This window comes from Sceloporus occidentalis, unplaced genomic scaffold, assembly GCF_023333645.1.
Source record: "Sceloporus occidentalis isolate IW3139 unplaced genomic scaffold, rSceOcc1.0.p SCAF_4, whole genome shotgun sequence".
NCBI classification, from domain to species: domain Eukaryota; kingdom Metazoa; phylum Chordata; class Lepidosauria; order Squamata; family Phrynosomatidae; genus Sceloporus; species Sceloporus occidentalis.
In genome coordinates, this window is record NW_028316984.1 from 192,615,361 (window position 1) to 192,628,819 (window position 13,459).

Below are 13,459 nucleotides of genomic sequence, written 5' to 3' on the forward strand. Positions count from 1 at the left end.
CCATCCTGTGGAATCCTGGGATTTGTAATTTGACGGGGTATTCAGCCTGGTGTATCACAGAGCTCTGCTGCCTTGCCAAACTACAAATCTCATGATTCTATAGGATAGAGTCATGGCAGTTCAAAATTGTGTTGAACTACTTTATTTCTCTACTGTGGATACACTCCATATTTGGGTGTCAGGCACAGCCATCCCATCAAACACTTTGCTTGCACTGCAGTAATGCTTATTCTTGGTAAGGAAGCAGCTGAGAAAGCCACTAGAAACAGAATATGATTACAACTTTAGCCAACCCACCCACTATAAATGGAAGTGAAACATAAAGCAACCATGTTGTGACTGGACTTAGAGACCAAGCAATTGGGCTGAAAACTTCAGCAAAAGATTTAGTTACAACTTATATGTATTAGAGTCCCTCTCTGCGCATGGAGATAGCCAGAGGTGTTACCCTGTCTGCACAAAGCAATGGTCCACCCCTGAGTAGGACTAACGAGTTCTGGTTTCAAATCCACTTTGCAGTGAAGTATCCTGCCTCAAAACACATCAGCTTTCTTTTTTTATGCATTCCTGGAGAAATCCTCTGTAAAGAATGACCTGAACTCTGAAAGTTGAAAGTCAAGGAAGAGCATTCCATAATGGTGTTTGTATGTGTGTTTGTCCTGGGTCTTAATGAAAGTGGAAGTTGAACCTTCCCCTTAAGATGAAAACACCCTCTGATCTCAACTGGGCACATAGATGCAAAACACGCTGCAGAAATAATCCAGTTTGAGACCACTTTAACTGCCCTGGCTCAATGCTAGGAAATTCTGGAATGTAGTTTTATGAAATGTTTAGTCTTCTCTGTCAGAGAGCTCTGGTGCCAGAATAAATTACAATTCCCAGGATGCAATGTGTTTTGGACCCTTGTCCTAAAGAACACCTAAAGGTGTAGGCTTGATTGGCCAGCAGATAAAGAAAGGCTCATCTTAGTAATAAAGAGTTATCATGAGTAAAGGGATACTAGTAGACAATTCCTCACTTGACACAGAAGGTCTGCAGCTGAGCCCTACCAAGGGGAGTTCTGAAGGTTCAAGAACAAACCTTTAATCCCAGACAGAGTTCTAAAATGGAATCATGCCTATAATCTGCAAGGTTACTAGGCCCTAAAAGTGGAGCCTTCTCAGCGTGGGCTCCATGTTTATACAAGATTGGGCAAATCTGGGTTTAAACTATTGTGTCTGAAACCACCACATTGTGGCTCAGCATCAGTAAAAGAGGCACCCTTGTTGAGCTAAAAAAATGTAGCAAGATGTTACCTTCTGAATTTCTTTTGCTTTTTCAATGTCCTCACTCTTCTGTTGTAACATATTTCTAATTGCTTGGAGGCCCTTGTTAATGTCTTCTATTTTTTTATCTGTGATATGGTAAGGGGAGTTTTTCAGGAGTTCGTCGCTGACCTACAAGGGTTTAAAAACAAAATATTGAAAAGCATTGCAATGGGATAGAAGAAGGGAAAGACAAAGACAACACAAACTGCCTTTTCAAATTATGATCCAAGACCCCCCCTTTAATGAGTCACAGTAATCTAGAAACCATTCACTAACCTCTTTCAGCAATACTGTCTCAATACCTGACAGTGATTCCCTTCCAAATCAATAACATTCCTTTATTGTCTATTATTCTCTTGATTCTTTTTATATTGCACTTATGTACCATCTCTGTTTCTAGAATTATTGCTAAACAGGCTCCTAAGAATCTCCTAAGAACACAAGGCAGAGTGTTTGATCATTGGATTATGACTCTGGAGACTAGGGTTCAAATCCTGGCTCGGCCATGTAAGCCCACTGGGTGACCTTGGGCAAGTCACATTCCCTCAGCCTCAGAGGATGGCAATGGCAAAACCCCTATGAAGAAAACTGCCAAGAAATCCCTGAGATAGGTTTGTTTTAGGGTCGCCATAAGTCAGAAACAACTTGGAGGCATGAATCCCATTGTGGGAGAAAGGCAGGATATAATAATAATAATAATAATAATAATAATAATAATAATAATAATAATTTGTATACCGCCCTATGGGAAACCAATCCGGGCGGTTGACAACAGTAAAATATAAAATACAACAATTAAAAACACTTTATCCCTCCCCCCCTTAAGACAGTATTAAACAGTATAACATATTAAAAACACAATATCAAAGCATAAAAACAACCTTCTGGAATTCTGGAAATAAATAAATAAATAGGCACACAACAACAGCAACATAAAAAGTGCCCAGATGGACTGGAGTCCACCATTAGACAAACAAACCATCTGATCCATCATCTACTTCCCCACCCCAGTGTTAACAGCGAGAAATCAAAAGGATCTCTTTGGGAATTCCATGGACAGAACAAGCTCATGTCTTTCTTTTAATATTTTCAGAGCTTGGGAATTTTTTAAAAAATTATTTTTGGGGGGAATTCCATGTCCCAGTAAATTTGGTCTTTTAAGTCTGGAGGTGGCCAAATTGTCATGATCATTAGAGCAATCATAACAAGTAGTCATTGATTGCTGTATGCTCCATAAATTGGCCCGTGTCCCTTTCAAAGTCATCCAAGATGGCAGTCATAATTATGTCTTGTGGCAATGAATCCCACAATTTAAGTATGTGTTATTTAAAGAATTTCTTTCCAGAACTTCACACTATTCAAATAAATTAGATGATTATGGGTTCTTTTATTATTAGTAAATAATACTACAACATCCATATAACACTAAACAGTATTGTTCTACTGTAACACACTTTCATTGTAGTATAATGCATTATTTTATGAATAGTCACCATTTACTTCTAAGCTAAAAGGACCAGATACTAACATATATTGTGGTCACCGTAAGGAGAAGTTGATTCCTGCTACTTAATTTTCAACTCCAGCTAAAGCCTGCTCCCTTCAGCTAGCAAACACCATTGTTGAGTCTGTCAGACTTTCTACTGTGCTTAGATCGAGACCTGTAACATGCTGAATCATTGCTAGTTCCCTTTGCAATTAAGAACTTGTTCCTGAAGTATGCTTAAATCTATGCTGCAAACCATAATCTATGATCTACAAACTCATATCGTTTATGTTTTAAACAATGCTGCAGTTCAATGATACACTACACTTCTCTGGCTCAGAATTCTAAATATTTCTCTCTAAGCTACAAACAGCAGGACTCCATAAAATGGAACAACAGCAGGTAAAGTAGAATCATAGTGCTGTAACGGTGTAGAGTGAAAGGTCCTACATACTTCCAACTTATGTTTGTTGTTAATGAAACCATACACCACTTGGAAATGGAAAGTGTGACAATGTTCTATTATTAGCAAATTGAAAAATTAAATGTACATTTTACAGAGATTGCAGTGATTGAGGGTCCATAACATTTTTATCTTGTGAAAGCCGAGAAGAGTGCTCTCAACCTGCACAACCGTCTAGTGAATCAGTTAGTAAATACAGGTTGAGTATTCCTTACATAAAATGCTTGGGACCAGAAGTGTTTGAGGTTTGTTTTGGGGTTTTGTTTTGTTGTTGTTTGGATTTTTGCCTTTATTTTCATATATGTACATAATGCGATATCCTGGAGATAAAAGCCAGGTATAAACACAAAATTCATTTATCTTTCATATACACCTCATGCATATAGCCTGAAGGTAATTTTATATGATATTTTAAATAATTTTGTGCATGAAAAAAAGTTTGTGTATCATCAGAAAGCAGTCACCATCTCAGCCACCCATGAAATTTTTTTATTTTTTTATTTTTGGAGTATTTTGGATTTTGGAATTTCAGGATAAGGGAGATTCAACCTATACTCAGAAATATCCAAAGCTGTAACATTGTCAAAGTTACACATTTATAGATCAGGTCAATACCTGGCTTAGTGACTACTGAAAGCACTGAATAAGCCACCTAAAGCTTTCCACAGAACAAGCAGACCGAAACTGCAAGAAGCCCCGATTCCAGTATCAGCTACTCTGAGCTTCAAAACAAATTAAAGTGGCTTTTTACCTTTTCTTCCAGGTCTTTCAGTGTTTCTTTACAATCTTCCAAGTGTGTTTCAATTTCAACAGGAACTATCGTATACATGTCAGTGTACTTGATTCGTAATTTCTCCATGACCTGTTCAAGAGTTTGCTTCTGAGTACTGATGGCTCTCTGGATCTCCTAAGAGACAGAAGGAATTAATAGTGGTGTTGAAGGTGGTTCTTTCAGAGGCAGTGACAAAGCTGTATTTTGACTATGCAGCCAGGCAAGGTAAACCTGAGAGATGCTCACTTTGTTTAGTCATGATGCTTTTCAGTTCACCAAGAATAAATTAAACCTGATACCATTCCATTGTCCTCTCAGGTCTTGTTGACAAATGAAATAATATCTTGAACACATAAAAACACCGCTATGATTAAGCTTTGAAGGATGCTTCAGAGGGAAGGCAGAGGAAGAAGCAGTCCTAACAACTGCCAAAATTTGATTCCTCTAGCAACAATAAAACACAACTAAAAGCAACAGAACTGTAATATTCACTTTTGTGTCATCCTAATGAAAAGATCAGTGCAGAACAGTTAGTTCCAATTCTGTGTGAAGAGTATCACTTTCATGAGGTAAAAGGAACTTGACAGTTGACGACTATTTGTGGCCTAGAAATTTAATCTAATCAACATCCTCTAACAGAAGTAACTGAAAGAAAACATATTTTGGGCCAAATTTTCTTGGCCCTCCTGTTAGCAAATGCATTTTACTTACAATCATTTGTCCTAATTCTGAGGCATTTCAGTACTAAAAAGCTGGAATTTGCTGTCCAAGCCAAAATATGGCATAAAAAGAAAAATGAGAGGGCTACCCACAAAAAGGCTAATTATAACAGTGCTACAAAAAAGGCTAATTATCAGTAGAGTGGCGAATCTCCTTTGTATTTTGCCTAACTTTAAAGGAGCTATACCCAGAGTGCTAAAAGCTATTCCCACCAGCTGTCCCTTATGCCATGTTTCAGTGATGCAAATGTCACTGGTTGAAACAGTAGGAGAACCAATGGAACGAAATGGCAACAAAGTAAGGGTTTGGCTAAACTGTTTAATATCAAGAGAATTGTTCAGCAGTGCCTTACATGGAAAGCGGTGGATTTACTGGAAGAACCACAAAGGAGGACAAAGCACCACAAAACATTGGACATTCAAGAAAAATGTACGACACTACAAAATAAAAACTAAAAACACTAATATAAATATAAATTCATTTTGTATGGTTTATTTACAGCTATATTGTATTTGCTGTATTTTATTATGTACCCAACTGTATTTTTCTGAGAAGCAAATCTTAGTTAAAATGCCTTCTTGGCTTGTAATATACTTATACAACTCTGATCAAGACAAAGGCTTAAAATGGCACTTTACTAGCAACAAACTCTTGACTGAATCTACACTTAAATTATTCTTTTCATTTGTCCACTGAGCTGAAATTAAGGGGGGAGGACAACTTTTCAACATTTGCATTGTGGCCTCAAGCATTTTGCTGTCCTTTTCCTGCTGCCCATTTATAGACCAGCAGTTAAGAACCACTGCATTACAAGTATTATTTTTAGTTTAAATGAAAATAAAATTAACATGGAAAGAAATACAGTCCGCCCTCTGTATTCGCAAAGTTGCCATCTGCAAATTCAACCGTCCATGGACGGCAAGCCCGCATTGTCCGTAATAGTGGTGCATGCACATGAATGAGCTGCCATTCAGGACTGCCCTCGTTGTTCCCAGTGGTGGCATGTGCATGCAACTATGCTGCCATTAAGGACGAGTCTCGTTGTTCCTAATGGCGGCACGGCCACATGCGCATGCCGCCACTGTGGACAATGGGAGGTTGTCCCTAATGGTAGTGTGACTGCGTGGCAATTGGGAAGACACAAACTCGAGCATCCGCAGATTTTGGTATCTGCGGGGGGGGGGGGGGGAGGGGGTCCAGAATGGATCCCCCGCAGATACCAAGGGGTGGCTGTATTTCCCTAGCTAAGGAATTTGCCAGCTATACTGCTATTATAAACAAAATGTTTTACAAACCTCAAGTTTTGTTGCTTTTGCATTAAGGGTTTCTCCATCCATGCTGCAGATCAAAGACAGTGTATGCTGTAATGAAATTTTGAGAATACGTATTTCCTCATTAACTTTGGCCCGGTCTTCTTTCTCTGATTGCAAAGCTTCCTTTTGCATTTGAACCTTTTCACAAAGCCTGTAAATATTACATTGGGAATTATATAAAACTGAAGGTATCAATGGACAGCAGAATCTGAACTCTATTTAGGAGAATCCAGTGTTTGTACTTCCAGATGTGCTAGATGATCATTCTCAATGGCTATGCTCTCTGAGGATGATGTATTCTAATGCATCTGGAAGAGGGGCAGTTGGGGAACAGTATATGAATTATCGCCACCTTCTGGTTTTATGGGTCTAAAACACCAACTTTCATTCCAGTCATTTTTCTCTGGGCTTCTTAGTCATAGAATCATAGAATTGGAAGAGACTGCAAGGGCCATTATTGGATTTTATCTAGAAATTAGCAATGTAAATCTTCATGTATTTCATTCTCTCATGCAAGATGGAAAAATTAGAGAGTTGTCTCCTCAATGGAGGACATGTCAGGTATTTTTCTCAATTTAAAAAATATATTTTTCACATTTGAGGACTTTTTCGGGGGGGGGGAACTTTCATGAAGTGTTTTGTTGCGTTAAAATTTTACTTTTGTGCAAAGTATGGGATACTAGTGCCAGTAAGTGCAAAAAAGCGTTTTTTCTTTCTTTCTGAGATACTGGTTTTTTATTATTTGGAATCTACATTTCAATTTCTTTTAAAAATTAGAATTTTCTTTAAAAGCTTAACAGAAAACCAGATGAACAAATACTGTGGGAATTAATAGACTAACAACTTAATTAGCAATTTGATTGAATTAAAATTTTAATTAGCTAAGAAAATGTATTCATTTATACCAGGGAGTGGTCAAATTTGAGCCTGTAAACCACATGCTGCCTAAGGCACTCTCTGACCTTCCCCTAAGCACAAAAACCCCATATAGTACCCTCAGAAGCCTGGGAGGACATACTTTACTACTCAAAAGCTAATTCAGTCCCTCTGGCCAAGAGCTCATACAGGCTGAGTATCCTTTATCCAAACTGCCTGGGACCAAAACTGTTTATTTTTTCAGATTCCGGAATATTTCCAGATAGAAAATGAGATACCTCAGAGATATATGTACATAATAAGATATTTTGGAGATGGGACCCAAGTCTAAACACAAAATTAATTTATGTTTCATATGCACCTTATACACATAACCTGAAGGTAATCTATACATAGTATTTTTAATCATGTTGTGCATGAAACATTTGTGTACATTTATTTATTCATTGGATTTATGTCCTGCCATTCTCACAAAATGGGATTCAAGGTGGCCAAGCTGTGCACGCACACAACACACATACACTATACTAAGTTATATGTTCAACCTATGGTAGATAAGATTTCTCTGAAACTCCCACTGTTGCACACAAAATAGATTCACTTTTAGTACTTCTGAGACGGTGCCATATAGTGAATGCATTCTAGCATGAACATATAGTGGACAGCATGTTGAAAGCAATATGGGAATCTCAAGTTCTGATCTTGCTTAGCTGGAAACACATGGGTCATTTTTAAAAACATGTTTCAGATGGTGATTTTTGACCCAAAATCTGTAGTTGGTTGATAGAAACCACTATTAAGATGAACAAACCAATCTAGTGTCACAAATGACTGTTTGGCAGTATATTCCTAAATGGCAATTAAGAGATTAGAAGTGTCTTATTCCTAAAGTTTTTTAGAGAAGAAACAAGAAAAGACCTTTATTTAATTTTTTATCTTATGCCACATGCTAATCATTATTATGTTAAAACTGATTCTACACCAAACTGTATGCGTGTGTTATTTCATAATAATAATAATAATAATAATAGCAAAGGTGTCACTATGTCAGCCACATGCATGTGTGCAATTTTTGATTTTGGAGTATTTCGAATTTCAGATTTCTGAATAAGGGATACTCAACCTGTATATAGCAAGTTGCACCCCTCTGAAGCTTCTAGGGGTACTATCTGCCATATTTTTCAGCAAAGAAAAAAAATGAAAGTGTATTCTAGGATAGGGCAAAATGACCCCTAGGCTCTCAAAAGCTGTGCTTCCCTAATTTATACTTACTCTTTTATTCTCTCTTGCATGGTTTGGATTTCACACACAACAGGAATGTCTTTCTTCCCAGGAGGGCTTTCAGGAATACCCAGGATGCTCCTTAAGCGCTGAAGTATTATGCAGAGCAATAACCTCTCAGCATCCACACTTTCCTTGTAATAGTCTGTACATTCTAGAAGTTCTTCCAGTTCTTCTTTGGTGACACTTTCCTTCTCTTTGGGGTTTTCAGGAAGTTCTTCCTGCAGATTGTCTAGAATTATTGTTTCTCTTTCCATCTAAAAAGAAAGATGGACACAGGGGCAGGAGAGTGAACTAATTCAACTACTAGGGATGTGATCCTATGAACACACTTTAATGGAAGAAAGCACCATCAAATGTGCACTATGTCAACATTATTTCTGAGACAACATGTGTAAGATTGGTCTCTGTAATATATTTGTTTTACCTTTGCAAAAATATAATGGTGATTGTTTATTACTTGGAACAGATATTCCCTGTGCAAAGTAAGTTCATTTATAGCTGTAGCCTGCACTAAAATGTTGTAGTATGAAGTGCTTCACAGCATTGTACCCATTACAGATATCAAGCGAGTTGCCAGAGAATGGGAGCCTTCATTTTCCAGCCCTAGTAGAAAACACAGCTCTCTCTCCCTTTCTGTCAACCCACAGATGGCTCGTTAAATAAACCCTCTGCAGGTTAGTAACTTTTCTGGATGTATCTGAACGTTGCTACAGCACCATTAAATTCAGCAGTCATTGCATCTACCATTGCCTTGGGGTGCATTAAGATAAAGCAGCCAACAAGGTTTGTAAACTGATAGTTTTCTATTTGTTTGGGGTTTTTTAAATAGACTTAACACTGAATAGAAGCCATCAGTCACCATTGTCTTAATACCCTACAGGCAGCTATATTGCACACAAGGCATGTACTCTGGGATTCAGCTAGAGTCCTATCCAAAGGTGAGATAAATACAAATTTAAAAAGTGTGTCAACCAAAAAGCTTGAAACAGTTGCTCATTTGGGTGTGTGCATGATTTTTCCAAACTCACTTCTTCATTGATAGATTTCCATTCCTGGTTCTGTTCTTCACATATGCCCTCCCATTCTTTTGCAGCATTAAGTAGATGAATCCACTTTAGCCACAGTGTTGACACAATGGTGCCCATCAGCACACAATCATTTTCTTTGCATATCAGGCTGAGGTGTCCTGAATCTTGCCTCAGCTTCATTAGATCCTCTTCAGTTGAAACTAGTTGGGAAACCTGCATCTTTAAGGGGAAAAGAGTATAAACAATAAGTTCTCATGATTTACATGGCAATCCTATGCATTTCTACTCAAAAGAAAGTTTGACTGAGCTCAGGTATGTACACGTTAGCCTATACAATCAGCTATCATAGTCAGTGGCCAGGATAGCTGAGGGATTCTGGGAGGTTTTTCTAAGTTCTCAATTTCTGAGCCAAGTATGGCATCCTAAGATTTGAAGTAGAGAACCTGAAGGATAGGCATCTTGTTATCCAGGAAATGCAAATTATATCTCATTTAAAAAAGCAAATCATACCTAGTGTGAAATATTTAGGGCAAACATAGTTAAAAAGCACTATATAAAAATGGTGAATGGTATTGTTATTATTGTCCTTACCTTGCTCTGTTCCGACTGCTCTAAAGCTTCTTTATAAGACACTGGAATATGTCCCCAAGCTTTCTGAAGCACCTTTTTCACATCATTGAGATTAGCACATATCATATCTCTGGATTTTTTGAAGTGTTGGTATTTTTCCAAACATCTAAGGAAGCAATAGTATTAAATAAAACCTGGAACAAGTCCATTGCAACCCCCTTCTGAATAAATCTTGCCAAGAAGATTGGCAAGTCAGAAATGACTTGAAGGCACACCACTACAACATCAAATACTTCAGTGGTAGGACCCAATCCCCAGCATCCCAAGTGAAGTCTGAAGAGCTCCTGCTGAAAAGCTATAAAGAACAAGGAGCTAAAAAAAACCAAGGGTCCAACTAAGTATTGAGCATTTTCTTACATTCATAAATTGTTTTAAACAAACAAAAACCTAATGACCTACCTCTGCAAATCAGTTTTTCTTTTTTGAGCCTTTTCTCTTATTATTAAACTCCCAGCAACAAGATCACTAAGTGTTTTTTGCAGTTGCAGACTGGCTCTTTGTTTAACTTTCTTCTCCAGCATGGAGGTCAATGCTTCTACTTTGGTCTTGGCAGTCTCAAATTCCTCTTGTTTCTGGGAAGTAAGGAGGATAGACTCCTTTTCCAGCTCATCCAAGCTGAGCCCTGGAGTGGAGAGAACAGCTTCACACTGATGGAGGAGATTGGCAGCCTTTTGAACAGCTTCGATGTAACACCTCACAGTGCCAAAGTCTTCATCTATGGCATGCTGCACAGGTAAGCAAAAATATGACACATAAGAAATGCAGCAAGACAGTGTGGGATGAAAAAAATGTGAACCCTATCTGCAAAATTCTTCTCTTTTCCAGAGCATTAATATTTGCCAGTGCAGCTCTCCTTAAAATCCCGTCTTTTTGTATATCAATTTAACTTATGATAATAGCAGTGCCTTTTCAATAACAAAGGAATTACTTGGCAAAGGAGTACCACATGTGACAAGGACCTTAGGATTATGCTTGATCATAAGTTGAACTAGAGCCAGCAGTGTGATGCTGCAGAAAAGAAGACAAATGCTATCTGAGCCTCTATTAATAGAAATACAGTTTTCAAGTCAATGAAAAGAATAGTCTCCCCTATATTCTGCTCTGGTCAGGCCTCATCTGGAGTACTGTGTTCAGTTCTGGGCACATTATTTTAGGAAGGATATAGCCAAGTTGAAGCAAGTTCAGAGAAGGGCAACAAGAAGAGGTATGGAAAACATATGAGGAGAGGCTGAAGGAGCTGGGCATGTTCAGCTTGGTGAAGAGAAGATTTGTTGCCACAAAGGCTGCCACAAAGAGGAGGGGGTTGGCCTCAAAGGGTAGAACTAGGTCTAATAGTTTTAAGTTACAGGAGGATAGATTTTGATTGAACATTTGAAGGAACTTGACAGTAAGAGCGGTTTGGTAAGTGCACCAATTGCCAAGAGAGATGGTGGAGTCTCCTTCTGTGGACATCTTCCAAAGAGTCTGGATAGCTACCTGCTGGGGATGCTTTAGCTGGAGGTCCTGCCTTGATGAGGGGACTGGACCTAATAGACCACAGGGGCACCTTCCAACCCTTATGATTCTATAAATGACCTGTTTCCACCTCTTCCTATTTTCTGAAGATGGGTGGGGATGCACGTATTTCACAAAGACTATGGAGGACATATATATTTTGCAATTTGTTTTTTAATGTGAAGTCAAAGGCTTTCACGGATGGCATCCATAGCTTTGTGTGGGTTTTTCGACCTATGTGCCCAGGATGTTTATAACATGTTCTGCTACTGCTGGTTTTTCTGGGTGACCCAGTCTGCAGTGTCTCTCATTCGTATTTGAACGCTGTATTTGGTGGTCTCTATGTAGACTTGTCCACAGCTGCATGGTATGCGGTAAAGTAGCAGAAGATGTTATATGCCATTCTGGGCATAAAATGCTGTTTGAAAACACTGAAATTCTGGACCATGCCAACAGCTATCAGGTCAGAATGCACAAGAAAGCCACTGAAATCCACAAACACCAAGACAACCTCAATAGGAAAGAAGAAACCGTTACAGTTAGCAAAGTCTGGCTACCGGTCCCGAAAAACACTAAAATCAAGACTCAGCAAAATGCAAATGAAAAACCACCCAGGGTCAAGGTTTTTCCAGTAGACAGTGATCACTAATTAAACAGACATTAATCCTCTTTGCATATCCTCCCACCCTGAGGCCTTGCCATCAACAACAGAATACACAGATTCACATGGAAATCACTCCTCCCTACCCAGGGATCACACAGTGTGTGTGTGTGTGTGTGTGTGTGTGTACACACACGCGCACACACACACACACACCTCTCTTCCATGTCAGCGTTCTCTGAATACGCCAGACACAGATGCTGCTGAAACGTCAGGAATAAACTCTTCTAGCATATGGCCACATAGCCTAAAACCCCCCACAAAAATTGCTTTTTGTTTGTTTGTTTTTGAAGTTCATTTTTTTATTTAAAAAAGAACATTTCCATAGATTTCAGGCATCGATACTGGATGTAACATTTTGTTTTGTAAACCATCTTGGGAAGCTTTTAAGCTGAAAGGTGGCATCTGAATGAAGTCCGAGAGAAACCTCTGAATGATGGCCACCCAGATATGGCTGTGAAAGGTTAGACAGGAGCAAAGGGGTCTGCAGACCCTTCTCTGAAAGACACAGGTCTGTTCCTGCAGCAATATGCTAGAAAGTGAGTCAGCAAACCAGAATTGAGAAAAGTTACTTTTTGTATTGCAACTCCAAGGATCTCCCACAGAATTTTTGGGAGATTTATTCCCCCCACCCACCCCAAAAGGTCCCTTTTAAAAGAGAGAAAAATAGTGCTAACAGCATATATGTGTCTGGACATCACATTACTCTCCTGTTCTTCTCTTATACATAAGTCAGACCTTTGGTAAGGGGGGGGGGGGGAAGAAAGGTACAACACAGAAGAAACATTATGAGAAATAGGATACTCACATAAATATGAGCAAATGAGCCATGACATCATTCACTAGAAACAGTCAAAGTGTACTGAGAAAAGTTACTTTTTTGGACTAGAACTTTCCAGACAGCATGGACAATGGTGTTCACAATGGCTGGGAAACCTGAGTAGTGGAAGCCCAAAAAAACATTTTCCGAGCTCTCACCCTGTCAACATTTCTGCACACATTGGCCATGATGATGGCTGGGGAGTTCTGAGAGCTGTAGTCCCCCTCTGCCACCAGGTAGATTTTGGAGTCCCTGTTAGTTTCATGGCCAACGGTTTCAACCATCCAATGTAGAGAAAGAGTCCACCTGTATTAGTGACCTTGTTTGATATCTTTTGCATTCGCTTGGTAGTTTGAAACAAGGAAAAGATATGACATCTAAAAATGGACTAGTCCAGTAGTTCCCAACCTTTGGTTCTCCAAATATTTTGGACTTCAGCTTCCCTGATTCCTGACTGTTGACCAAGTTGCTGGGGCTTCTGGGATCTGAAGTCCAAAACAAATGGAGGACCAAAACTTGGGAACCACTGGACTAGAGGAGCAAATTTTGCTCTGTTGCTAACCTGCTTGTACATATTTTATATATATATATACATATATGTTGGG

At 38.9% G+C, this 13,459-nt stretch overlaps 1 protein-coding gene across 8 annotated transcripts in view; it reads right to left on the reverse strand.

Annotated features, from left to right (window-relative positions):
• SYNE2 (spectrin repeat containing nuclear envelope protein 2) overlaps positions 1-13,459 on the reverse strand; it is a 348,063-nt gene that overhangs the window by 169,836 nt on the left and 164,768 nt on the right. For all 8 annotated transcript variants that reach the window (XM_089522735.1, XM_089522729.1, XM_089522733.1 and 5 more), the window contains 7 exons: positions 10,279-10,604; positions 9,841-9,985; positions 9,250-9,468; positions 8,210-8,475; positions 6,044-6,212; positions 4,008-4,163; positions 1,296-1,436 (listed from right to left, as the gene is read on the reverse strand). In XM_089522735.1, the coding sequence (XP_089378861.1) occupies positions 1,296-1,436; positions 4,008-4,163; positions 6,044-6,212; positions 8,210-8,475; positions 9,250-9,468; positions 9,841-9,985; positions 10,279-10,604 (1,422 nt within the window). The remainder of the gene's footprint in view (positions 1-1,295; positions 1,437-4,007; positions 4,164-6,043; positions 6,213-8,209; positions 8,476-9,249; positions 9,469-9,840; positions 9,986-10,278; positions 10,605-13,459) is intronic.